Genomic DNA, 25,115 nt, shown 5'->3' on the forward strand with positions numbered 1-25,115 from the left:
TGTTGTTTAGACTTATACCAGTTCTCTTTTCGTGCACTGAGCTGAACAGCCAATCAGAGTGATCGAGGGCCATCGGTGTGAGACACACCATGGCAACGGGGGCCACAGACGCTCATCGACGGTCTAACGGCGTGATGACCTGATTAGAATTTGGGGGTCAGATGTCACTGTGACCCTGTCCATTTAATTCGTCATTTTCCTCAGTTTTAGTTCCCCCGGACTTAAGAATGATCTGATTCGATTGTGATGGTCAAAGGTCGCTGTGACCTCACAGAGCATGTTTCTGACCATAACTCAAGAATTGATATGCTATGTGATGAAATTTTATATCCCCAAGGTCAACTTCACTGTGACACAATGTTTTGCAAAACATTTTTTTGGCCATTTTTGCAACATCAGGAACAGAAAGGGAGACATTTGGTCAGATACTGAATTGGTGACACTAATCTTGGGTGTCCACCTTCAAACTGCGCTGATTGTAGAGATCTTCTGTGCTGCCGGAGAAAAACGTGTGTGAAGTGTCAGAGTGAGACATGGACGTAAACTGTTGTGCAGCTTGATTGGTTCAGGAAGGAGTTTTCCAAATTTAACGTGATTAGTTCAACAAATTGATCAGTTTGCAAAGCATACCGAACCTAAGCCTTGTACTGAAAGGTTCATTTCAAACATGTGTACTGTTACACCCTTAAACTGTATACATTTATATTCTGTAGCTCCTTAGAGAGAGTTCATCTCCAGCAAGTAGTCACCACCATTACGGTAGCAAACCTGCTCACTATGCAATTTGCACACAGTTAGAAATGATTAGATTGTCACTGTCAAAGACTTGTGTACTGTTGTGAGAGTACAGTAAATACCGTCCATATGTAGATAAATATCAGCTTCTGCTTTGCTGCTTATTGCTCACGAGTGGACAATTGTTTGGGAGGGATATTTACCGGAATCCACACAGGAAATTAAGCATCTGATTTTCAGTTATTAAACTGTTGCAGGCGTAAGCTTACAACAGACAATGCTCCCCATAATTTCTCCCACGCAAGATTAATTATAATTCACTATTGTGTTTGCGTTTGCTGGTCTAGAATTATCTCCAAAGGCTTATTTATCTCCCACCTTTTAAAGAGACAAAATTAGGCAAAAGCCATCATGCGACGCAGTACACACAGGCATTGTTCTCGTGACGAGCCCAGAGCAACAGCAAAATAATCATTTACTCCGAGATTGTGTGTGATGTTATTCAGGCAATCTGTCTTTTGACAATGACTCATTTCTATAGCTATTTCAAAGCCCATTTCTTATTCAGAGGGTTTCAGGATGAGTTATTAAAATAATGACATTATTGGCAGTAATATGATAAAATGTATTTGACTTTCTGCAATTATTCTTGCGTCCTCTGCAGTGGAGTTTAGGTCTTAATCAGCCGCCGTTGTAATACGATTGCAATGCTTTCAGACTAAATTTGACAGAAAATCTTTGGCGTCTTGACAAGAAAGATGAGGTGTAAAAAATACTGGACACCTCAGGCAAGAGAATGAAATGCAGAAAAAAAGGAAGTGCGATATTATACGAAGTGCCAAGTGATAACTAGTCATCACCAGGCTGCATATTGTCAGTACACAGTGGGTATCTTCTGGCATAACTGCTGCAGAAATGTCACCGTACGAATGATCAAGAAGTAGACACGTCCTCACCCTGGAGATCAGAAACAGATTTAATTTAACAATGAACTAAATATAGATGCACACAAGTTAGAATCTGTATTACCACTTCAAAAAAAATAGTTAGACAAAAATAAAATAACGGGAAATTAAAATGTGTTTGAAATTCAAATGTGTAAAAGGCATATTGGCATTCATACGCACTTTAAAGAGAGTCGAGAAGGAGAGCTGTGAAGTCCAGGACGTCAGCGTCTGTCCAGGCGACTGACGGTACAACGGTGCCATCTAAAGTTTAATATGGACACTGCATTTTTTGATATTGCCAAAGCAGTAAAGTGTAAAATTAGAACAGAAAAAGTGATTTAATGAAAAGTAGGACTATTTCCTTTTGATCTATAAAGACAAATAAAATACTGGCTGTATTAACTTTGATTTTCAAGAAAAGATAAGTTGTGCAGAGGCTGCTGTGGGACTCTGACGTACGGTTTATAGCTCACATTTATTATAACAATCCATATGACACTGAGGGACAGTCTGAAAATAAAATTATAGGGGAAGGGGGAGGCCTGTGTATTTATTTATTTTGATGAAGGGAGGGTTTCTAAAATTTTATGGAGAGCAGCGAAAGGCCCTTCAACATCTTCTCATCCCAGAGTTAGTTTATTTTATTTATTATTTTTGAAAGAAATCAAATATTTATACCAAAAAGATGGATTGTGGTGGGTATGAGGACAACAATCATCAATCTGTCAGTTTGAGAAACGGTGGGACTTGTGTGGATTTTTGTTATTAGAGATTGAGCGATATATCTCCAGAGAGAGCAATCTTTTTTTTACCAGCCTATAGCTGCACCAGTCTCAGCTTTATTTTGCATCTTAAAGCTGGGGTATGGTGGTAAACTGGACAAGGCAAAACAAAAAAAGGCAAAATTTTAAAAAATGCACCCTCCTCCTGCAGCCCTGCAGTGTTTCAAATACATTGATTTATTTTTATTTATTATCATCATTTGTTATTATTATTTTCATTTTGTATTTTTTTATTTCATTGTACGATTGTATGGCTGCACATTTGCTCATCCCCTCCTTTCCCTGCTCTCTCTCTGTTTTTGTTTATTATTGTTTAGTAGAAAGACAATCAGCTGCTAGCCATCACACCGTCCCTTCATCTTGCTCCCTGCCGCTGAGGACCTCAAAGCAAAGCGAGCAGAGGCTTGAAGACAAACCTTCGGTTGGTGTGTTTAGCGGCGTGAATTCAGCCAGTGCGGCTCCACCAGCACCATGTGTCAGGCTCACCGGAGGCCTTCAGCAGAGCAGAGTCTAACCTCTGTGACGGCAGCAACAGAAAGTTTGCTGATCCGGCAGGGAGTTGGTGCTGATTGGTCCGGTGGTTTGTGCAGGCTAAGGAGTGCCACCCCAATACGATAAGCTGTCTGCCCAGTCAGTTTGAACTGTTTGAAGAATAGACTGATTTTTTTTTTTTATTTTCTTGATTTTTTTTAATAGATGCAATTCAGGTTTAAACCTGAGAGGCAGTAATGTACCAGAATCGTGTCTAGCCTGCCAAAAATCTGCAAAAGAGGAAGAAGATCTGTTGTGATTTGGAGCAGAGCTGCAGAGCTTGACTTTTCATTTATGTGGTGATTGTCCTGCTGAAAAAAAAACAGCTCGACCAGCTTAAAGCGGTTAAACTGGTTGACCAGCTTGTTTGATCAGCTCAAGGTAAGTTTTTGCATAATTTTTGATGGTTTAGCTGGTCATACCGGCTTGTTATGGTCACTCTAGCTGGTTTAACCATTGAAATTCCTGTAAAATTGAAACCAAATCAATATCCTTAAGTATGGAGAAAAAACAGTGTCGTGAGGGGGAAATATGAAAAGCAAAGATCATCACTCAGCTCAGTCTGCTTCCATGGGATTTGCAGAAAGATAAATGTCTGCAGCTTGACAGGCTGATCTCACCAGCTAAACCATCAAAGACCAGCAAGAACTGGGTCAGAACCATCTAAAACCATCTTCACCCAACTCAAACCAGCTACCAGCAAAAGCTGTTTGTTTGTAGCTTTTTTTCCAGCACTGCAGTGTTCGTACTTAAAGTGATGTAGGTAGTGTGGACAAAAATGGTAAATTAAAGCTGTTGAAACTTGTGCCCGCAGCAGCGCTCTTACTTCATGCCACCGCTGCATAAGTCGGTGCTCCACTGGGCCACCTCAGGAAAAAGTCTGGACACGTCACTGCAGACCGGTGCGCTGCTCTCCTCTCAGTGTGGTCGGTTGCGGGTTTAAGTGAGGCGCAGGACGCAGTGATTCGAGGCTTCAGCTAACATTAGCTACATAAACATGAACTTGACGCTGTTTTGAAACATTGGCTCCTGTTAGCAGAAGGATAAACCTTGAGCAGCACTTTCTGTCCTTCTCTGAAACACTTTAACATCTCCATGTGTTTTCCTTTGTTTTTTGTCATGCTCTTTTTTTAGACTGTTTTTAACATATCCTTCTCCTTTTTTGGGGTTGCTTTGCAGGCAGTTTTTGCCAGAATAGCTGGAATTGCAATTTTCTCTGCAGGACTCGACCATTGAATCAGGCGTCCACTGAAGGGATCTGCATGCACATTTGCATTTGTAGAAGCCAATAGGAACGGCCTCTCTCTGGCAGACAGGTAAGCATTTCTAAAATAATCAGACAGGTTTAATACAGGCCTGTGACAGCCACAGATATTTTTTTCCATAATGTTTAATTTTTTGATTGGGATGTTTTGAAAATTTCAGCAAATATAACAAAAAAATGCTTCTCAAGTAAGTTGCCTAACTGAGCTTTGACAGTAAGCTGCAACTGCAGTGAAATTGTGTCAAAATCTGCCATATAAAGTGACGGCTTTCAGACATAAAAAATGTCTGGGATATTAGGTGAACATCATTTTGCTATGTCAACCGTCAGTTTTGAAATTGTAATTTTTGCTCCTATTGTTTGATTTGATTTTTGTGTGAAAATTATTTCTCCATTAGGCTGTTTAAAAAAAAAAGGCAGATGCAATTTTCATCCAGGTGTCCGTAGCAAACAATGCTGTTTGCACCTGGGGTGGAACAGCCAGTGTGGCTATTTACAGTCGAGTGTATGTAACATCATGACAGACAAAAGCACCCAGGTGTCCTCAGCCAACAATGCAATTTTAGTTATTAATACCAAAGCGTATGTTCCTGGGAGGCCAAGCAACATCTGTTCATAAACACAAACGAGTCGATTCAGCTGCTCTGCTCAAGTTATGAACACAGTTTGCATTCAGCAGCTTTATAATGATGAAAAACTGAAAATTGTAAGGCAGCTACATCTTAAAACAAAAAAAAACCCCAAATAAATATATATACTATATGAAATGTATATAAAATGCCTTTGCCATTTCCCATATTTTCCAAAAAAAAATACAAACTAATTTGGTCAATTTTCTAAAGGTTTTAAATACTTGTTAGTGTCTGCATGCAGGACATGAAAAATGACGTCGATCCAGGTTTTCAAGGGTTAACCCACTCACCCATAGACTGCGTTGTTGTTTATACTAAGTCACCTGACTTGTTGGCAGTATATTTGTGAGTTTTTCTGTAAATTTACAACTGTAGCCTCAGAGAATATCAAAGATTGACGAGAACTAGTGTTAGCCATGACTTTTTGCACAAATACTAACTGCTTCAGACCTCGACGTGATGAATACGAGCCAATCAGAGCTTATAGTAGTAATCCATCAAAAGGATGGATGTAAATAGCTGACTATTCTCACCCAGGTGCTGATAAACACTCGATTAGATATCTATTAGACTTGTAGATATCTGTTTTTTACTGAATTTGTGGTTCACAGCAGACCATACTCACCACCCAGAGAACGACTGTATAGGTTATCAATCAGCTTATTATGGCCCATATTTACAATTATTATAATTAGGCAACGACCTTTAGTGTCCGTAGTAATAATGACCGGAGCAGAGGAGAAAGTCAGGTGGCGTAGTTTAATATAAAAAGCAATAAAGTTTGCATATGGAGGAGGTCAGGTTGGATTGATGCGTCAAACAAACACAGGACTTTGACCTACGAGGCCGCTGTTTGTGCGCTGTGTGAAACTAAAAGTCATAGTTGACTTATTTTACGCAATGTATATAAATCATGTCAGGCACCAAGCGGCTGGACGGAAACAGTTGTGTGCATCAAAACAATAGGACCAAGCTGTGTCATCCCACCATGTGCATTTGTTAACATCACGGTAACGGCATCTCGAGTGTCAACAGTTGACGCAGAAGGATACCAGAAATTTCATAAATAGATGCAAAAGGGATGCGAACGTGTTGAACAAAACAAATATACTTAGTTATTGTGATTAAGAGCGACCACTTCACAACATTAACTGCACATTTAAAACTGCAGCCGTTAGTGTGCACATGTTGCTCCGAGTATTCAACGGTCATGTATGCTGTTTTTAGAGTCTCTGACAAACAAACTGTTCTGCCGTCTATGAAAGAGGACGTTTTCCAAACAAGGTCGGCGCCCCATAAAGGTCGTCCCAAGATGAATAACAGGATAAGATAGTGGAAAAGCATGTTCCTGCTCCACAAAACCTTATTTGTGAGACTTTCCTTTAGACTTTAATTTGTTTTTGCATTGCTTTAAATGCTCACTACTAAAGACTTCCAAACTCTTCACATATACAAAAGGAAAACCACAAAATGAGACATTCGTCCTGAACAATGAAGGCCAACAAGGGAACCACATGTATACACAGATTACACAAATCTCTGCTCGGGTTTCTGGGCTGTTCTGACTGTCACAACAACGCTTACAGCCTAAATGTGGACAGTGTGATTATGAGCTTGCACACAGTTCATTTAAACAAAAATGTAATTTCTGCAATGTAGCATTTGATTTAGGGACGCTGCCACGATTCTGCAGCTGCTGCAGACTTGAGGGGGTTTTCCACTGTCACGCTGTGAAGAGGAAGAGAATGGCAGCAGATAAAACAGTAGCAGACATCCAGAAGCTGACATCACTTCTGGGACCTCATTTTGATCTGATCACATCAAAGTCAGTCAAATTTTGGGAAAAGGTGCAGGTTAAATATAGTACAGAACCAGTCTGTAGCTCGGCAGTTGTTCCCATTTACAAAAATAGAAATATACATAGGCAAAGATTTCAGGGTGGATGTAAGATCCTCCTTAATATTTAGAACATGCTTTTGTACCCCTGCAAAAAAGACATGAAAGCAGCAGAGGAGTTTTGTTTTGACAAAACTGAAGATATTTATGCCATAAATTGATGTTGGGAATACACAAATTGGTGCAAAAAAGAAAAATCACCAGAATGCAGAAAAAAAAAGTGTTTGAAGCTCGAAATTTTCTGGTGGAGGAACCCCAAACCTCCCATTAGCAATGCAAACCAACTCGTCATACTGTATACCGCACTTTATCAGTAGACCTACGCGTCAAAATATGATGCGTTGGGTTTCCCGTTGCATCTGTTTTTGATGTTCAGGGACTACAAGTCTCTTTACCGTTGTTACACGCATTCTGTCTTTTCTAAATACACTTTCATTTGCAGAGGAAATGTAAAGTTTCTGCTCGTTACATGCATAAAGTCTTCTTTAAAATACACTTGCTATGTAGGTAAAACACTGCATATTTAGGCTTATTTCCTGAGTTTTAGGCAACAAAAGCCCATGGTTAGGTTTATATACAAAAATTATGGTTTTGCCATAAATAAATATGTTTGTTACAAACTTAATATAACTTCATGTGACATATGTCACAGCACGAAGTTTTTAATCCTTTAAAACCTGGAGCAATGTCACTTTTTTTGTGCTGCTTTCAGACAGCTTGCACAAGTATGTAGCCCTTTGACACCTGGGCAAATTGGGGCAATTTCTTTCAAACATGGGGAAAAAAAGCAATGAGCAACTATGAAACGATCCCCAAACTGCAAGAAATTCTCGATTTAGAAAATTACTTTTTTTCAAAAAGCTAGGGGGAAAAAAAGAAAAAAGTTAGTGAAAAACTATATTTATAATTATCATAATTCTATATTTAAAATTATGTTACAGAATTATCCTTTTAAGCACTTGCCTTCTTTGTTTTTTACTTCTTTCCTTTAAAGAATAATATATATATATATATGCCAATATTTGGGTCATTTAATCTTTCATTGCTCATTGTCTTCTTCCGTTTTATTTTTTCAAAGGAATTAAGCCAATTTGCTTCGGCGCACTGCCAAAACTGCCCCTGTGCGTCTGGATCTGACGCCAACGTCCACTGACAAAGACACGATATGTGATGAGTTGGGTTGTTGCCTGTTGCGTCAAAAACTGCTGCGGTCCAGTGCATATCACATGTGCATGTACATATCTGTGCGTCGATGTCAACTGACAAAGCAGTTTTATTTCATGTTTTTTCGTGTGTTCCCCCAATGTTAAAACATAACTAACACCCTTGTATATATACATCTAGATATATGTATATTCTGTATCATGGTAAGGCTTACAAAAGCAGAATTTGACATAAATTCTAGTTCTACATGCACCCATAGTGTGCTGGAAATGAGCCCTTGTCTAAGTAGGACCAGTTTTCTTCCTGGTTTCCATCTCTTTCTGTTTGCTAAATTCAAATTTGGAAAAATTAAAAAGAAATATATGCAGTAGATTCAACTGTTAGTATAGTTACCAGATTTTTTTTCTAAGAGCAGAAAACAGATGTAAGCTTTGCAGAACATCCACATGTATGTGGGATCTTCAGTTTATCAGCCCTCAACACAGAAGATGGAAATGCTTGTTTCTTTTTAAGGCAGCAGGTAATGAGACTCTAAAAATGTTTAGAAAATAACTTCTCAAAGGAAAAAAAACTTTAAAATGTATTAAATCATTTAAAAGATGGATTACAGCTTTAAAATAATTTTGCAGATTGAATATTGCAGTGCAACATAAACCCCACCGGAGCAGCTTAATAACTTTTTTGCAGATATGGAAGAGTTTTTTTTTTTTTTTTTTAATTTTACATCTGTGTGAATCGCTCGTCATCTGAGAATGACATGTTGTAAACACCCTCATTTGCAGCGCTGTTTTCCGCCGTTTTCACCCGTGTGTCTTCTTCACCGTCCTCCTCCTCATCATCATCACCACTTTCTTTGTTCTTTTTGCTGAAAAAAAAAAGCCAAAAACAAAACTGACTAAAGCTCAGTCATCACTTTTACACAATGAGAAATGCAGCGCGTTCATAATCTGCTCACCGTTTCTTTTGGACCAGAGACGACACAAGCAGGAAGATGATGCCAGCCCCCACGGCGCCCATGACCACCCCGAATGCGATGAGCCACGGAGGGGTGGCGGGGCTGACTGGTGCTGCCAGGGTTGGAGGGATGCTGATGAACTCCAGAGTTTTATCAGTCAGAAGAAACGCACTGTTAATGCGGTTTCTGGATTTTCTTTTGGAAAAAAGAAAAAAGGTTAAACCTTGAATGCTGGCTGTTTTCAGGCCGTCGTGTCTGCTACAAGTCAAATTTTGCTGCATGTATTTATGCAACATTGTGCAACTAATGCTTTATATTTTGTGCCAGAACTCCCAAGAGATGCAACGACTCCACAATGTCCTCTCCAGCCCAAATGCCAGAAGAAAATGTTGGCATTTAACATTTCTACAAACCACAGGTGTGTTACATTTATATGTTTCATACATATCATATCAACATTTTCACAGTGTTGCAGAAATTTAAAGTTTAATCTTATCTGCTTCAGAATAAAGTGCTAATGTTACATATGTATGGTTTGCAGGAACAAACAATGCCGACATTTACTCTGATGATTTGGTTACCCGAAAACAATTGAACCTGGAAAACGTCCAAAGGTAAGAGGCCAGAAAGCGTCCTTAATTCAAACTGACTCCTCTCAACACTCAAAGCTCCATGACGTTATTAAAGCTTTTTCACCAACAGTGAACTTCATCTCAGGCACATATATCTATGATCGCACTATTTTGGTCCCTATCCAAAAATTCATTAAATAAGTGAAGGTTGCAGAAAAGACTGACCTGCATAACTTAAATTGTTGCTTTTATAGCCCCTACTTTTACTCAGATCTTTAATAATATTTGAAACAAAGCTGCAGAAGTGAAGGTTTTGTATCAAAAGGTTGTTAAAATAGGTGAAGGTTGCAGACTCACTGAGTCAGTTTGAGTCTTCTCTAACACTGTATTTCAATATTTAGTGATACCTCACAGTTCTTAATTGTCCAACAAAAGCTACAATAGTTCCTTTGAATGAGCTAAACAAGGAAACATCCCTTTATGAGTATCTCTACTTCTTCCAAACTGAATCAAGGACTTATGTGTAGCTGAGAACTTAATAATGATCCTCAAATAAGAAGACCATGTTTCTTTGACACAAAACATGATAAATAGGCACTAAACCCAAACATATGAGAGATAAAGCACTCCATGGAGCATTGACTCAAGGTTAAAACTGACCGTCCAAAGACAAAATAACATTTCAAACAGCATCATGTGATTACCTCACGGCCTCATCCACTTCTCCTTTAGGAATAAGGCTCGTGGGGTCCTGCAGTGACGTCACCACGAACCAAAAGGACACCCTGACGGTCTCATTGCATACAAGGATGTTCGACACCCTGGTGCAAGTTTCACAAGACAATAAAGACAACGTCAGTGTCATAACATGTTCATAAAGCACGAGTCACTGATTTCATTACAGTAAAGAGAGATTATAGCACAGTTATAGTTATTGTGCCCATTTTATGTACAAACAAAATCATTCTAAACTTTGCAATGCATGTTAAAGGCGCAGTGTGAAGGGTTTAGGGGGATATATCAGCGGAAATTGAATATAATGAACAAGTACGTTTTCTTCGGTGTGTAATACCCCGAAAACAGGAATCATTACTTTTTTGTTATCTCAGAATAATTAATATCTACACAGCGTGTCCTCATCTGCAGAGGTCACCATGCTGCACCGGCATGTTTCTACAGTAGCCCAGAGCTAGGGCTGCAGTTGTATACAGGTTTTAAGGTAAACTCTGGTACGACGATGAACAGTTATCATACCATGTACATTTGCTTATCTGCAGTATTGGAAAAAACTTAGTTATTGACAAAATGGAGACTTTTTAGACATACAATTCTTTAAAAAATGGTTTCAAGTTTCTATTATAGCCGTAAAAATGTTTGTTACACTAAAATAACGTCTGTTTTCATTCCTTTAAGGGTCATTGTAACTGATGATAATAATAATTCCTTAATTCTGTGTACCTTGACAAGCAATATTTTCTGAGATGTTATAGTACAGCAAAAATCTCATACGGTTACACCCAGAACTGACAAGAGAAACTGGCTCTAATTTCCATAACAAGCGGCATCAGAGGAACAGAGTTTTTATGTGAAACTGCTTTAGTCAGCTTTTTTTTAATCACCTGGTCTGTTTTTTAAAGAGGAGGAGACCTCTGTGGATAATGTGGCTCCTGGTAAAAACCATCTTAACATCTGGATCATAAATTACCTGAGAAAAAAAGTGAGCACACATCAGCAGGTGCTAAGCTAACAGCCTGAATCCGACAGGCCAAACAGCACAGGAGAAACACTGATTTGTAACGAGAAACTGCTTTATTCTGTGTTTTCAGCTGTTTTAATCAACTGGTCAGCTTGTTTTTTAGGGGAAGAGACCTCTGCAGATAATTAAGCTCATGGTATAACCCTCCTGAACATCTGGATCAGAGATAACATGAGCGCACATGGCAGATGCTACGCCAGCAGCCCATCTCCGACAGGTTGAACAGTGTAGAGGAAACACTGATTTGTAATGTGAAACTGCTCTGTTCTGTGTTTTTAGTGGTTTACATCACCGGGTCTATTGTTTTGGAGTCAAAGAGTCCTCTGCAGATATTTCAGCTCATGGTATAACCCCCCTGAACACCTGGATATTAAATTATCACAGAGAAAAGGTAAGCACTCATTAGCAGGTGCTGTATCCGACAAGCCAAACAGTGTTAGAAAAACTCTGATTTGTAAAGTGAAACTGCTTTATTCAGTGTTTATATTGGTTTAAATCATCATGTCTGTTTGTTTTACAGAGAAGGAGACCTCTGTGGATAATTCAGTTCACGGTAAAAACCTCCTGAATGTCTGAATCAGAAACAAGGTGAGCACAAATACAGGTGCTAGGCTAACAGCTAGTCTGTGACCTGCCAAACAGCATAGAAAAAACACTGATTTGTAACGTGGAGCTGCTTTATCCAGTGTTTTACTGGTTTTAGTCTCCTGGTCCGTTTGTTTTGGAGAGGATGAGACCTCTGTGGATAATTCGGCTCCCAGATAAAACTTCTTTGGGCATTATCACCTGGAGAAGTTCCAGTTGGTTGCAATCTGCAACCGTCACCGCAAGATGCCACTAAATCCCCTTAAATCGTACACACTGCTCCTTCGACATCAAAAGAGAACACAAAAGATTTCTTACTCAAATTGCTGGCCGTTGAAGTAGTTACTCATGGCAAAAGCCAGAGTTGCTCGGAAAAAGTACATTTCGCTGTTGTTCCAGTCGTACTGCAACAAAAACAGATCATGTTCTGGTTTCAGTTAAGACCTTTAAGGTTAACGGATCACCAGGTGGACTTTGTCCTTTCAGTAAGTCTGTGAATTCTGGATAATATTCAGCATATTATTATTTATAAGCGTAGCTGGTTGCATGAGTGATCCGTTCATCATGAATAATACATTATTATTTCAGTATCAGACAGCATATAACATAGTAAGACAGTTTATTTATGATCTGATGCTTTGATGGTTTTGTGCAGGCGGATGAATATTTAAATATATACATACGGCTTCATCTCCCAGAGCGGTTTTGATGCTGAGTCGCACTTGGTTGGCAATTATTTTATCTATAAACATGAAACATATTTAAATGCACTGTTAAGAGGGTTTAACATCGTTTCATGTTCATCACTTATTTCCTCATAGAGTTGTAGAAAGCCAGCATGTATTTTAGAGTTGATGTCACATGGAGGCCGCGGTTATGAGGCAAACGTTTGAGTTATGTGTCTAATCCGATTTTGTTTCAGATTATTAGCTGCATTCCTGATCTGAGAGGCAACGTAGAAATACAACCAGACCGGCGGCGTCACAGCAGCAGTGCCTGTGTTTGCTGACAGTATCTGAGTGGGATAAAATGTGAAAACGACACATTTTAAGGTAATAAATGTGGTCACTTACCTGGTTTGCACAGCTCTTTCGCCAATGCAGATGACAAACAGAGCAGGACGAAGATCTTTTCCAACATTTCCCCCAAAGAACAAGACGCAAAATGAAATAAAATGTTGCAAAGGCTCAAGTGAGAATCCCAGAGATCAGTGATTTGAGGAGGTCAGCGGAGAAACTTCATTGGATTAAGTCTGAGGTTAATGGTTAAACCAGGACACACCTCAATTTAAAAAAAAAGAAAAATGGAGCAGGGTGGTTTGCCCTCTCTGGATGACATGGAAACTGTAAAGTGGTGAGAGTGCTTCTGTTTGTTCAAGCCTCCAAGGAGCCCGAGAGGTTTGCTGATGTGAGTGAGGTCGACCTCTCGGTGAAAAACACAACAGCTCAGTCTGCTTTTGTTTACTCAGCACAGTGCGGTGTGTGACCCAGACATCCAGTCTGTGTATTAAAGCCACAGCTTTTAGAAGAAAAAGCACAACATTTTCTTTCATATTTGCTGAAACTGTCAAAGAAAAAAACATACCTTTCTGCCGGCTCTGTTATCTTGTAACACTTTTAATGGCATCTGAATGAAAACAACCTCTCACGGCGTCTCTAACACAGCCGCCGATCACTGCTCGTGAACTGCGGTCAAACTGTCAAACGAGGCAACGCTGATCAAATACGAATTAATATAATCTGTTACTGCGTTGTCTTTTTCTTGTCTCAGGTGTTTCCATATTTTAGTGTACTGTTGAGCTGTAAAATGAGACAGTTTGTGAACCCGATGTTTGAATGAATGAAGGCTTTATTTCGAACACGTGAGAACAAAACAAAAAGCAAAAACAAGCTAAAATTGTTGTAACAGTCAAACACATCATTTTCTCAACATATCAAAACAGGAGCAGGAAGAAGCATAAGTTTATTAAATCCCGCCCCTGCTGGTGGTGTTTGATACTGTTGACCGGAGCACCACCCAGCAGCCGAACCAACTTCTCCCTTTACAGCTAAACAGTACACCAAAATATGTTTCTGACAACATTTGTGGTGAATCTTACGAATCTTGATTCATATTTGATCGATGCTGCCTCGTTTGATGATTTGACCGCAGTCCGCGGAACGATTGACCAGCCCGCTCCCACTCTCAAATCGAATTCCACTTTTTTTTAGTGATCTCTGTGTCAAATACGACACTCAGGGGTCTCTTTTGCAGTTTTTTGCAGCACATGGCAGCAGTTGTTGATGCAGCAGGCAACAACCGAAATCGTCAAACACCGCCGCTTTATCAGCGTCTCGTCAGACACCGATGCGCACACATTTACATCGTGTATGTAACGTGATGTTACATGTTAGTAACAACCGTACTTATTCTAAGCCAGGCCATAATGTTTGTTTTTAAACCTAACTTTGCACCTTTGTTGCCTTAACTTCGGAAATAAACCCCAAAAATGAAGTGTTTTACGCACATTTTAAGTTTATTTTGAGAAAGACTACATGCAACAAGCAGAAACTGTACATTTCCTGTGGAAACAAACGTGTGTTTTGTGAAGACACGATGCATTTAACAAGCGTAATATGACACACCGTCCCTGAATAATAATAATTATAAACTTTATTTATGTAGAACTTTTAAAACACAGAACACAAATAAAAACAGAATGACATAAACTAAGAGCCGAATGCTGAATATGCAGTAAAAACAGAAAGATGAGTAAAAAAAAATGTCATAAATCACTTAAAGCAATTCTAAAAAAAAAATTGATGATGATTTAATGATTTAAAAAATGAGACAGTTTTCAGCCCTGATCTCTTCATGACTGTGCAAAACTGAAACGGGGGGGACCTAGCACGTCATATTTTGATGTGCAGATCCGAACAGTGCAGTATTTTGTGATTCAGGTGTTGGACATGGCTGCGTTAGAGACTCCGCACCTCTGATTGTTTTTCTTCATTGTAGGTTTTAGATAATGCTCTTAGAGGCAGAAGGAGAGGAGGAGGGTCGTGACTTTCTCTCAGAATATAGTGACAGTTTCAGAAAACATGACAAAGAAATTTTCATAAAAGTCACCAGCTGTAACTTTCATGTAGTAATATTTTCCCCCATTTTTTATGCAGACTGTATCATATTTACGGGAAAGAGTCTTGCCTCATTAGTTGAGATAAGAGCAGCATTCCTCGGAGGGCAAACAAAAGATTTGGCAAACAGGTTGCAGGATGGTATGTACGAAACTCGGCACACAAAGACCCGACACCAGAACATTTTTGACTAAGCAGTTAGTTTGCCTCCTAAAGTGCTAAATCATGATTTTTCAAGGCAAGTTGTTCTGTACTTTCTCCGTCTCTCTCTCTGAAAACATGATTATCAGGCCTGAACTGGCTTTATTATGTAAGTCAGACAATAAAATGCTGAATAATTTTAACCAAATCTTCGTCCGCTAAACTCAGATTTGTACATAAATGTGGGAAAAAAGCTTCTCTTAAAAACATCCCAGTGTGAATTCTTGTCATTTTAAAGTTAATCATCTATCATTTCTCAACATTCATGCTGACAGTTTAGTTAATTGTTGAACCATGGCGTAGTTAAGGAAACCTGACAAAGCTGTTTATAACAAACTGAGTTGACGTAGGGCACTCCAGGCGAAGGCTGCTGCCAAGTTTGCTCTTTAAATCTCTTCCGTGATAGCAGACTGTATATCTAACCATTAAACCCGACCGTAGTTGACCACATTAAACTGAGCGCTCGACCTTCTATAAACGATCTTTTACTCCCATAAAATGTCATAAGTGTTTTTCCATAAAACGGACAACACCCAGGCCGGAGCAAAACAGCGAACTGAGATTTACAGTACAAACACGGTCAAACGCCACAAAAGAATCCTGCTTTATTATGAGCAAATGTGGTTTGAATTTTTTTCGAAAACATAGGAAAAAAGAGCAACTTTGCAAGAAATGTGAAAGAAATAAATAGATTTGGAAAATCTATTTTAAAAATGCAAGGAAAAATGTAAAGAAAACTATCATATTTATATTTAAAAAGTTAAACTACACAATTATTATTAAAATTTAAATACTTTTTGTCATTGTAATTTCCTTGAATTAAAAGGAAAAACTTTACTTACCTCACTTTATTTTAATTTTGTTTTTAAATACATTTTTTTTTACTTTTTTCTTGCAAATTTTTAAGTCATTTCCTCTTAAGTTGCTCGCTGCTTTCCTCCCATGTTCTTAAAAAACATAAAGCCAATTTGCTGAAGTTTCAAAAAGTGAAACCACAGGCTGCAGTTAGTTTCCTGAACAGATGGTGGCAGCAGAGGCTTTTGAAGGGCATTAGGACTTGGACTGAAAATAAAAATGATCGATTAAATGAAGGCTGTTTACTAAAGTCACTAATGATGGGCAACATTTATTATTTTACATATCTAAGAAAATAAAGATAAAGTTATATTTTGCTGCTTCTACAGCTACTTCTGCTTTAGAATGAATGAATGAATGACTGGATTTATTTTTGTTGTGTCGAGCAGAAACTTTACAGACAGCGTTGGCTTTTTGATAAATGTGATTTTAAAGATGACTCAGGGCAAAACTTCAGTTTATATGCATTCATGACCGGCAGAACCATTTCTCCTCAAATTTCAGGAACTGTTTTTGTTTTTTTTAAATAGAGTTAACAGCAGAGGCTATCCCTGCAAATCAGAACCAGAAATACTTTGTTAGAAATACTTTGTGCGGGGAAATTGTGGTTTGTTACAGTTGCTCTAATGCCAACATAGAGAATTATAGAAAGTGCAAATAACCAGCACAAAGTATGCAAAATGTAAAATAGAAATGCAGTGATAATAAAAACACTTAGCACAAGTATTTAAATATTTAAAATTATAAGTTTGTAATGTGCTGAATATGTAAAGTGTGCAAAAAATATAAAATAGAAATACAGTAATAATAAGAAACAATTGGCACTAGTATGTGGACATGTAAAATTACAAAAATGTATCATATGCTGAGTGCGTAAGGTGTGTGTAAAATGTAAAAATGTTGCATCTTATGCTCCAATGCAATGTATAAAACAAGTATGTTAGAAATATAAAATACGTGTGTGATCCTACAGTGTACAACAGATATGAGTAAGAAGAGCAATAAGAATATACACAGTTTGTGTACCATGTTAAATATAGCCGACATTCAAGAGTTGAAAGAATTTTGCAAATTTGAATAATTGCACAGAGGATTACTGAGGCTGAATTATTTCAGTGGAGACGGTGTTGAATGTACACTCGTGGAGAAGTGTGTGATTTACTCCACATAAACACCTTCTCATGTATTCTGCTGTTTTAAACACTTCCACAGTCGGGTCATTTCACATTTTTGTTGCAGCGCTCGAGGTGCCAGCCCACGTCTCTCTGAATACAGCAAATCTACGAACCCCCAGAAAACATCGCATAGCTCTATTCTGTATAGTGTCAGCAGTTTTAAAGTCTTTTTTAAGCCCCGTATCCCTGCGGCATGGGTGAATAAAAGAGAGACACATGCATAATAATAGTGATAGAGCTGAGTATATGCAGAACAACCAAGATCATTTCATATTTTTAACCCAACTCTAACTTCATAGATCAGAAATGTATCAGGGCAGAAACCGAAATATTCACGAGGTAACATTTTCTAAAATAACTGAACCAAAACCAAATCTTTGTGAACTTCTTTTCATAGCTTTCTGTCAGAAATGCATCATTTGACTGGTGTTCAGTGTTTTTGTAGAAATATTGATGATGCCATAGTAACTCATTCAGCCTACGTAAGGACACTTTTGGTATCTTACATTTGGATGAGTATTAAAATTGGTTGCTTTTTTAAATTTCTTCCTTTTCTTTTTTATGTTTGTTTATTGTTTCAGTTATCAAACAGGACTGAAAAACTCACTGAAAATAGATTATACAAAATGTCACAGAAATGTGAGGATTTCACATAATGAGACACAACTCAAAAAAACAATGTAATATGCAGTATGAGTGTTAAATAAACACAGCGTTACTTTACGTGTTCATTACTGGCACCACACTTAACCTGCAGCAGCAGAATTTTAGGAGAATTATTATTTCCTCACTTCCACATATCAGTGAAGGGTTGCCAAACCTCATTAATTCTGTCAAACTGCTCTGATACTTTTTTATCTAATTCATGGTGGAGGGAGAGTCGTGTGTTTTCCCAAAGACACTCAGGGAGACTCGAGGACAAACATTTGTAGCTTTAGGGAGGCTAAATAAATGAATAAATAAATGCAACGATACAAACCCCAGCCACCCGCTCCTCTGATTCATAAAGAACGGTCCCTCCTCTGATTAATAAAGAACAGTCCCTTCCTCAGTGCACGTGCTGTAATTCTCAGTAAAACATGGGAGCAGTCAGCCAGCAGGTGGCACTGCAGTTCTCTTTCAGGATTTCAACCTTTGACACAATGACATGAACGTGCGACGCAACTCAACTTGAGGCAGCTGCCAAAGATCAAAATACTTTCTAGTTTTACTCATCTCTACTTTACTTTTATTTTAACTCGTGGAGGTCAAAGCCTCCTGGTTTTCATATTAATCAAATGTCAGCCTGCAAACTGTTTTCAGATCAGAACTTTTAGAAGCTGGAGGAAAACTGAAAGTTGGAATAACAGGAAAGAGAGAGACTGAGAGAGGAGCTGCTGATTACTGTTGCATAAGGCACAGTCCACCCACACACACACACACACACACACACACACACACATAGAGGCAGCTGCTCTTGTGTGAAAAGCTTCATTTTTGTCCTCACTGAGTGTCTGAGAGTTCGTCTGTCTCCACAGTCAGGATGTTGCTGGAGCTGCTGCTGGTCGCTGCTCTGTTGGTCGCCGTTTATTTCCTTCTTCATGCGACTGTACTGAAGGAGCCAAGATGTCAAAGTGCTGCAAAGCTACATGGGAAAACTGCCATCGTCACCGGTGAGTTGACAGCCCGCAGGTCGAGCTGATGATCTCACTTCTTTTCCCACAGAGAAACTATTGCAGATATGCAGAAACAGCTGCTGAGTCTGACAGAGAAAACATGTTTTCGTGTGAGGAGGTGTGTCCGTGAAGCTTCAGGAATGCAGACAGGAGACTTTTGAACAATCAGTTATTGTTAGAGGTCTGACAATATTTTTTCCCGATACCATAAACGTACAAACCAGCAAAAGAATAGTGCATAAAAAAGAAAGAAACAGGAAATAAAGAAACAAACGTCAAACAAACACTTTTACAATGTCAGTTTGATTTTTTTTTAACCCCAGTTTCCCTCTGGCTGGGACAGACATGAGCGACTCCTTCGGCTCAAGTTTAGAGAGGAATCCTGGTTCAGGAGCGGACGAAACCCTTTTGAGCCTTTAAGGAGTGACAGAAGCCTCTGAGAGCTTAAACGTTTTATTCAAACTTCTTTTCACCAATTTAATCAGCAAATTTTAATGTAGTTATGGCACTAAGTATTCAAACAATAGCAAACAAAACCAGTCTTCTTTTTTGCGGTCCTCCCTTCCTCCGGGGTAACTAGTCGTCCCTGACTAGATTTTTTCTATTTAAAGACAGTGTTGCCAGTAATAACTCCCACATAGTCTTTACATGCTTATTTGTACATTATCTGTGCTTAAACTAATATATACAATACACACAAGTTGGTTCAGTGCCATGTGAGGTGGCAACACGTGACAGTGAGGGAGGCCCCCAAACTTAGAGGGCCCCATAAAGTCTAGGGTCGGCCCCGGCTGCTCTTTCAACAGTAAGATATTTTATATGGATACACACTTTCAAGAAAAGCAAAGCCACCAAAATATACCTAAAGGAATAGTTACACAAATGCAGGAAAGAAAACATACAGTTTGTTTAAACTTAGGACAAGTTTTGTGACTTTGGGAAGTTTGAAAAAGTTTAGTTTCTGTACAGAATTTTGGACCAATTCACTGAGTAGATTCATCATTAATGTCCATCCCAAACATCGTGGAAAAGCATCCAGTATTTGCTGAGATGTTTCAGTCAGGTAGAACATTTACACACGCCGTGCTGTTAGCATGGCTGATATAAATGTGCCTCTTTCACACTGTTTTTTTCTGCAGGAGCGAACACCGGCATCGGTAAGGCCACAGCCATGGACCTGGCCAGGAGGGGGGCGAGGGTGATCCTGGCCTGCAGGGACAGACGGCGAGCCGAGGCCGCCATGAAGGAAATCATCCAGGTGAGGATGTTACCACATGGTGATAGTATTCACAAACACAGCGATCATTTCATGTTTATGAAATGTTATTATTATTATTATTATTATTATTATTATTATTATTATTATTATGAAAAAAAGAGGTGCAACCACATTATGTGCTGGTGTCACCAACTGAGCTACCGATTTGAAAAATGAGTCTGCAGCTCTGGACCTGCTTTACAGTTGCATAAATTATTATTATTATTATTATTATTATTATTATTATGCTGATGACAAACAGTTATATGTTTCCAATTCAACCTATGTGAGAGCTAGTTTGCGGACATTCCTTTAAAAAAAAAAAATGCAGTGAACTGACCTATCTGACAGTTTCTGTTGTGCTTAACTTCATACAAAATCTGACAGTTCTGTTGTGTTAATAAAAAAAAAATGAATATAATAGATAAATGAATAATAAAGAGGACTTATATATATCTTTTGTAGGCACTTAAAAAAGGTACTCAATATCACTTGCAGTGTATACTATATTTGAATATTTGCTTTGCTTTACCTCATACAACAGCTGATTGTTTTTTTATATAACAGCTTTAAATCCTCGTCTGTAAGGGTGTGACAGCAAGGTAAAGTGGTGAAAATATTCTTAATATAGCCAATACCCAAACTGACAGTGATCATTTTACGGTGGGCATTTAAAAAAATATTTTAAATTTTTATTATTCTTTTGTTTTTTGGTGGACCTTTTTTAAAACTAATCAATGAAGGCAGAGTTTGCTCAGCACGTTTGATAATTTGTACGTGTCGCGGCGGCTTATACAGACGTTATTGAAGATAAACATTATGATTGTGTTTGTTTGGTTTTCTAACTTCTCCTTGTTGTCCTTGTGATCAGGAAACGGGGAACAGCCAGGTGATCTTCATGCAGCTCGACCTGGCCAGTCTGAAGTCCGTTCGCTCATTCGCTGACGACTTCCTCCGGTCAGAGTCCAGACTGGATCTGCTAATCAACAACGCCGGTCAGCCCGCCGTCCTCACAAGTCACAGAAACATTTAAATCAGCAGATTAAAAAATATAAAAAATGTGATAAGCTAAGGGAAACACCTTAAAAGTCTAACAATTTTGAAATGGTTTTGGGACAGTGGTTTTAAACCTGATGAAACACATCCTGGACCTGTGAGAACGCAGAGAAAAGACCCAGACAAAAACTCATCATCTGACTTTGCAAATAATGCGTGTTTTTATAATTACAGAGTGCTCCATTAAAGCTTATTTCAACCTACTTGTTTCTAGTTGTATTCAAGTGTAAATTTAACTCTCTGAAATCTGAGCAAGTTGGCTGTTTTTTTAAAAAGCATGAGAAGAAGGCAATGAGAAGTTTTCTAAGGAATTGCCAAAAAGTGAGCAAAGAAATTAGTAAAAAATTACCTGAAAATAAGCATTAAAAAAATAAAAATCTGAAACAAACAAATGACATAATTTCTTTAAAAATGCAAAGAAATAATTTTTAAAAATATATTTTTTTTTCAACATGATTTTAAATATATAATATTAAGATTGAAAATAGAGTTTTTTCATAAATTTTTCCCTGTTTTTAAAAAGAAAAATAACGAATAATACCGTCTAGCTAATCATCAGGCAGTGAAAGGCGTCTGAACGCAGCACAAAAAAAATGTATGTTCATCCAGCTGTTAAAGAGTTAGTGTCTCTGTCCTCAGGTCTGTTGAATAGTGGAAAGACGGAGGACGGCTTCGGGATGATCTTCGGTGTCAATCACTTGGGCCACTTCCTGTTGACGGTGTTGCTCCTGGACCGGCTGAAGGCGAGCGGGCCGAGCCGCGTGGTGACGGTGGCCTCCATAATGTACAAGATGGGAAAGGTGGATTTCAGCTGTCTGACGACTCACAGAGACGTGGCTCTGGGCAGCCGCACGTATCACCTGGGCCAGAAGTACAACGACAGCAAACTGTGCAACATCCTGTTTACCTACGAGCTCGCCAAGAGGCTGCAGGGCACCGACGTCACCTGCTACAGCGTCCACCCAGGTCAGTGACCCGCTCAACCTCACGCCACTGCTGCCGAGGATCAGCTGCAGCACGGATACTCAAGTTACTGTGCATGGAGGCCACACTACTGCAGAATTACAGGGGGCCAGGGGCAGGGGCCAGGGACCAGGGACCAGGGGCCAGGGACCAGGGACCAGGGGCCAGGGGCCAGGGCCAGGGGCCAGGAACCAAGATTTTAGGACATTTCTAGATCTTTGTAGGATTTTAGGACTTTTTTCAAGGTTGAAGGACATTAATAGTGTTTTAGAATGTTTCTTGGATTGTAGGATGTTTCTAGATTTTAGGACATTTCTCGGATTTTAGGAAATTTTTATGACTTAAGGCCTATTTTTTTTTAGGATTTCAGGACATTTCTAGAATGTTAGGACATTTTTTGGATTTTAAGCCAGATTTTTATGATATTTCTAGGATTTTAGGACTTTTTTAAGAGTATTTTAAGTGTTTTAGAATGTTTTTTGGATTGTAGGATGTCTCTAGATTTAAGAACATTTTTAGGATTTCAGGACTGTTCTAGTTGTTCTAGATGTCCCTAGGTTTTTTTTAAGGATATTTCTAGTTTTTTAGGCTATTTCTTGGATTTTAGGACATTTCAAGGATTTAAGGATGTTTCTCGGTTTTAGGACGTTTCTAGGATTTTATCAAATTTCAGTATTAAAGGTCGTTTTTAATAATCTAGAATATTTCTAGGATTTTAGAACATTTCTATATTTTAGTACATTTCTTGGATTTTGGACATTTGTTGGATTTTAGGACATTTTTACGACTTAAAGACTTTTTTAGGATTTCAGGACTTTTCTAGTATTTTAGGACGTTTCGAGGATGTTAGGACATTTCTAGATTTTTAGGATGTTTCTAGGTTTTATTTTGGGATATTCCTATTTTTTAGGACATTTCTTGGATTTAAGGACATATTTAAGGATTTCAGGATGTTTGTAGGATTTTAGGACGTTTCTTGGATTTTTTAGAGCAGCCTCCTGTTATTCTCACTCTGCAGGCGAGCACCTGCGCATTGACCAAAAAATGGCAAACACAAGACTTAAAACGACTACACTGATTACAGTCAAATTTATAATAACATTTCAATCTGTAATGTTAATAAATTTCATTTGGATCTTTGGCTGCATGATACTAAACAGCTGTTTACAGATTATTTTATCAGCTGACGAAGCGACTGCACTTCACTGTAGAGGAGCAGCTAGCTGGTTAGCCTCAGCTCACGTTACTGTTAGTTTTTATTATTTTTAACCCTTTTGTCATTTTTTCCTTCTGTTTTCAGGAGCTATTCAGACAGAGATCACTCGTAACTATGGGTTCTGGTGGGGGCTCCTCATTCACCCCATCATGTATCTTTTCTTTGTGGATGCTGTATCCGGAGCCCAGACCACGCTCCACTGTGCCCTGGAGCAAGGCATCGAGCATCTGAGCGGCCACTACTTCTCCAAGTGTGCACCGAAGATGAACATCGAGGCGAAGGCGAGAGATGACGCCGCCGCCAAGAAGCTGTGGGAGCTCAGTGAGAGCTTCTGTGGCCTGTCGTGAAACGGGAAATCTGAGCTGTGTTTCTAATCTAATTTTGTGTGCGTCTCTACGCCTGCACTGTGCTTCAAGCATCCTTTGAAACTCAAAGAGTCTGACAGCATTTAAACACATCAAATAATGAATAAGACATTTTTACAACTAAGTAAATGTGACTAATTGTTTACTATAAAAGTTTAATTCGATTGAATTTGAATTAAAACACTACATCCTGCATCCGATATATCCTCTACAAAAATCCAGTGTATGGCCACACACACGTTAACATATATTTTGAGTTTGTTTTCACATCATTAATTGGCAGCAGAAATGCGAACATAGAATTTAATATGCATGTATTTACAATATGTGGTTCTTGGTGTTGTTATATATACAGTGCTGAATATAGATATTAAACATAGAAATTTGAGATATGTGATTTTAATGTTTTTAAAAATATGGGTATTCATGACCTTATTGAGGTACGTAGCCCACAATAAAACTTGAATTAATGATGAATGAAGCATTATATTTTGTTTTCTGTTATGCAAGTGCCGTATTCAAATAAAAATTAAGACTAAACACAAAAGTAGTCAGATTCATAGATTACAAACAACTGTAAATTAATTTCTATAATATTTATATGAATATTTAAAGAAAGAGTCAAAAAGTGCAAGTACTATTTTGACGGATACAATGAAACCATGAAAAACGACAATATCAGCAAAACACAAAACGAAACTTATGGGGGGAAAGAAAGGAGTGGGGTGTTTTTTTTTGTTTGTTTTTTTATTTTAAATTTTGACCCTTCCCAAAACAAGAAATGTATCTAAGCCTGCTGTTTGAACTAATTTTTATTGTTGTTATATTTAATGTATATTTAATCATCGTTTTTTATCAATATTTTTCCAGATCACACAAATGTTTTATATTCTTTTATGTTTTTTGTCATCAATTGTTTTTTTTTTTTCATTATTATTTGTATATCAGGAGGGTAAGCTCCATTGCGGTCATACAGGTCACAAAAGGCAGATTGTATATATATGTGTGTGTGTGTGTGTGTGTGTGTGTGTGTGTGTGTATATTGTTTAAGCACAAAGAAGACGAAGATTTATTAAGATAAATATAAAGATTTTATATTTATTTTTTCATAGAAAAGATGTATTAAAAAAGGAATATATATATATATAAGATAATATATATATATATATAAAGATTTTTATATATATATATATATATATATATATTAAAAATATATATATATATATGCGGTTTATCCAAATCCTGGTATACAAATAATAATGCGGGAAAAAACATAAAAATTACAAAACATTTGTGATTGGAAGATGATAACAAAAACAGTTAAAATTGCAGGCATTGACAAATTTTTAGCTTTGGCAAGGGTCAAAATAAAAATAAAATTTAAAAAAGTTACACCCCAGCCGCCCACCTCCACTAATAAATAACGAACAGTCCCT

General features: G+C 38.1%; 2 protein-coding genes and 2 long non-coding RNA genes across 5 annotated transcripts; 3 read left to right on the plus strand and 1 right to left on the minus strand.

Annotated features, from left to right (window-relative positions):
• The first annotated feature begins 3,285 nt into the window (after window positions 1-3,285).
• Window positions 3,286-8,999, plus strand: LOC121940953. The gene is made up of 3 exons (XR_006105714.1): window positions 3,286-3,376; window positions 4,175-4,311; window positions 8,924-8,999. It is a non-coding gene; the product is annotated as an uncharacterized LOC121940953 (long non-coding RNA).
• Window positions 7,818-13,224, minus strand: cltrn (collectrin, amino acid transport regulator). The gene is made up of 6 exons (XM_042483629.1): window positions 12,893-13,224; window positions 12,503-12,561; window positions 12,138-12,223; window positions 10,183-10,299; window positions 8,907-9,101; window positions 7,818-8,816 (listed from the first exon to the last, which is right to left on the minus strand). The coding sequence occupies exons 1-6, from the start codon at window positions 12,957-12,959 to the stop codon at window positions 8,672-8,674; spliced, it is 669 nt and encodes a 222-aa protein (XP_042339563.1). The 5' UTR covers window positions 12,960-13,224; the 3' UTR covers window positions 7,818-8,671.
• Window positions 9,032-11,656, plus strand: LOC121940955. The gene is made up of 5 exons (XR_006105715.1): window positions 9,032-9,122; window positions 9,234-9,324; window positions 9,448-9,520; window positions 10,211-10,332; window positions 11,514-11,656. It is a non-coding gene; the product is annotated as an uncharacterized LOC121940955 (long non-coding RNA).
• LOC121940951 (dehydrogenase/reductase SDR family member 13-like) lies at window positions 12,630-24,156 on the plus strand. Of its 2 annotated transcripts, none has more exons than XM_042483628.1 (6): window positions 12,630-12,871; window positions 18,684-18,818; window positions 19,961-20,079; window positions 20,951-21,074; window positions 21,775-22,101; window positions 23,399-24,156. In XM_042483628.1, the coding sequence occupies exons 2-6, from the start codon at window positions 18,689-18,691 to the stop codon at window positions 23,659-23,661; spliced, it is 963 nt and encodes a 320-aa protein (XP_042339562.1). In that variant the 5' UTR covers window positions 12,630-12,871; window positions 18,684-18,688; the 3' UTR covers window positions 23,662-24,156. The 2 variants fall into 2 exon arrangements, with proteins under 2 accessions (XP_042339562.1, XP_042339561.1); XM_042483627.1 differs by lacking the exon at window positions 12,630-12,871 and adding an exon at window positions 18,253-18,561.
• The last annotated feature ends 959 nt before the right edge of the window (window positions 24,157-25,115 follow it).

Source organism: Plectropomus leopardus, chromosome 3 (genome assembly GCF_008729295.1).
Source record: "Plectropomus leopardus isolate mb chromosome 3, YSFRI_Pleo_2.0, whole genome shotgun sequence".
Classification (NCBI taxonomy): domain Eukaryota; kingdom Metazoa; phylum Chordata; class Actinopteri; order Perciformes; family Serranidae; genus Plectropomus; species Plectropomus leopardus.

Bases quoted from the DNA above. Each gene is read 5' to 3' on its own strand.
- cltrn (XM_042483629.1), bottom strand. From the start codon at position 12,959: ATGTTGGAAAAGATCTTCGTCCTGCTCTGTTTGTCATCTGCATTGGCG. The intron at 12,224-12,502 runs GTATGTATATAT...TTTTTGTTGCAG, and splicing joins CCGCTCTGGGAGATGAAGCC to TACGACTGGAACAACAGCGA. The intron at 9,102-10,182 runs GTAATCACATGA...TTTTTCCAAAAG, and splicing joins GAAGTGGATGAGGCCGTGAG to AAAATCCAGAAACCGCATTA.
- LOC121940951 (XM_042483628.1), top strand. From the start codon at position 18,689: ATGTTGCTGGAGCTGCTGCTGGTCGCTGCTCTGTTGGTCGCCGTTTAT. The intron at 18,819-19,960 runs GTGAGTTGACAG...TTTTTTCTGCAG, and splicing joins GAAAACTGCCATCGTCACCG to GAGCGAACACCGGCATCGGT. The intron at 22,102-23,398 runs GTCAGTGACCCG...TTCTGTTTTCAG, and splicing joins CTGCTACAGCGTCCACCCAG to GAGCTATTCAGACAGAGATC.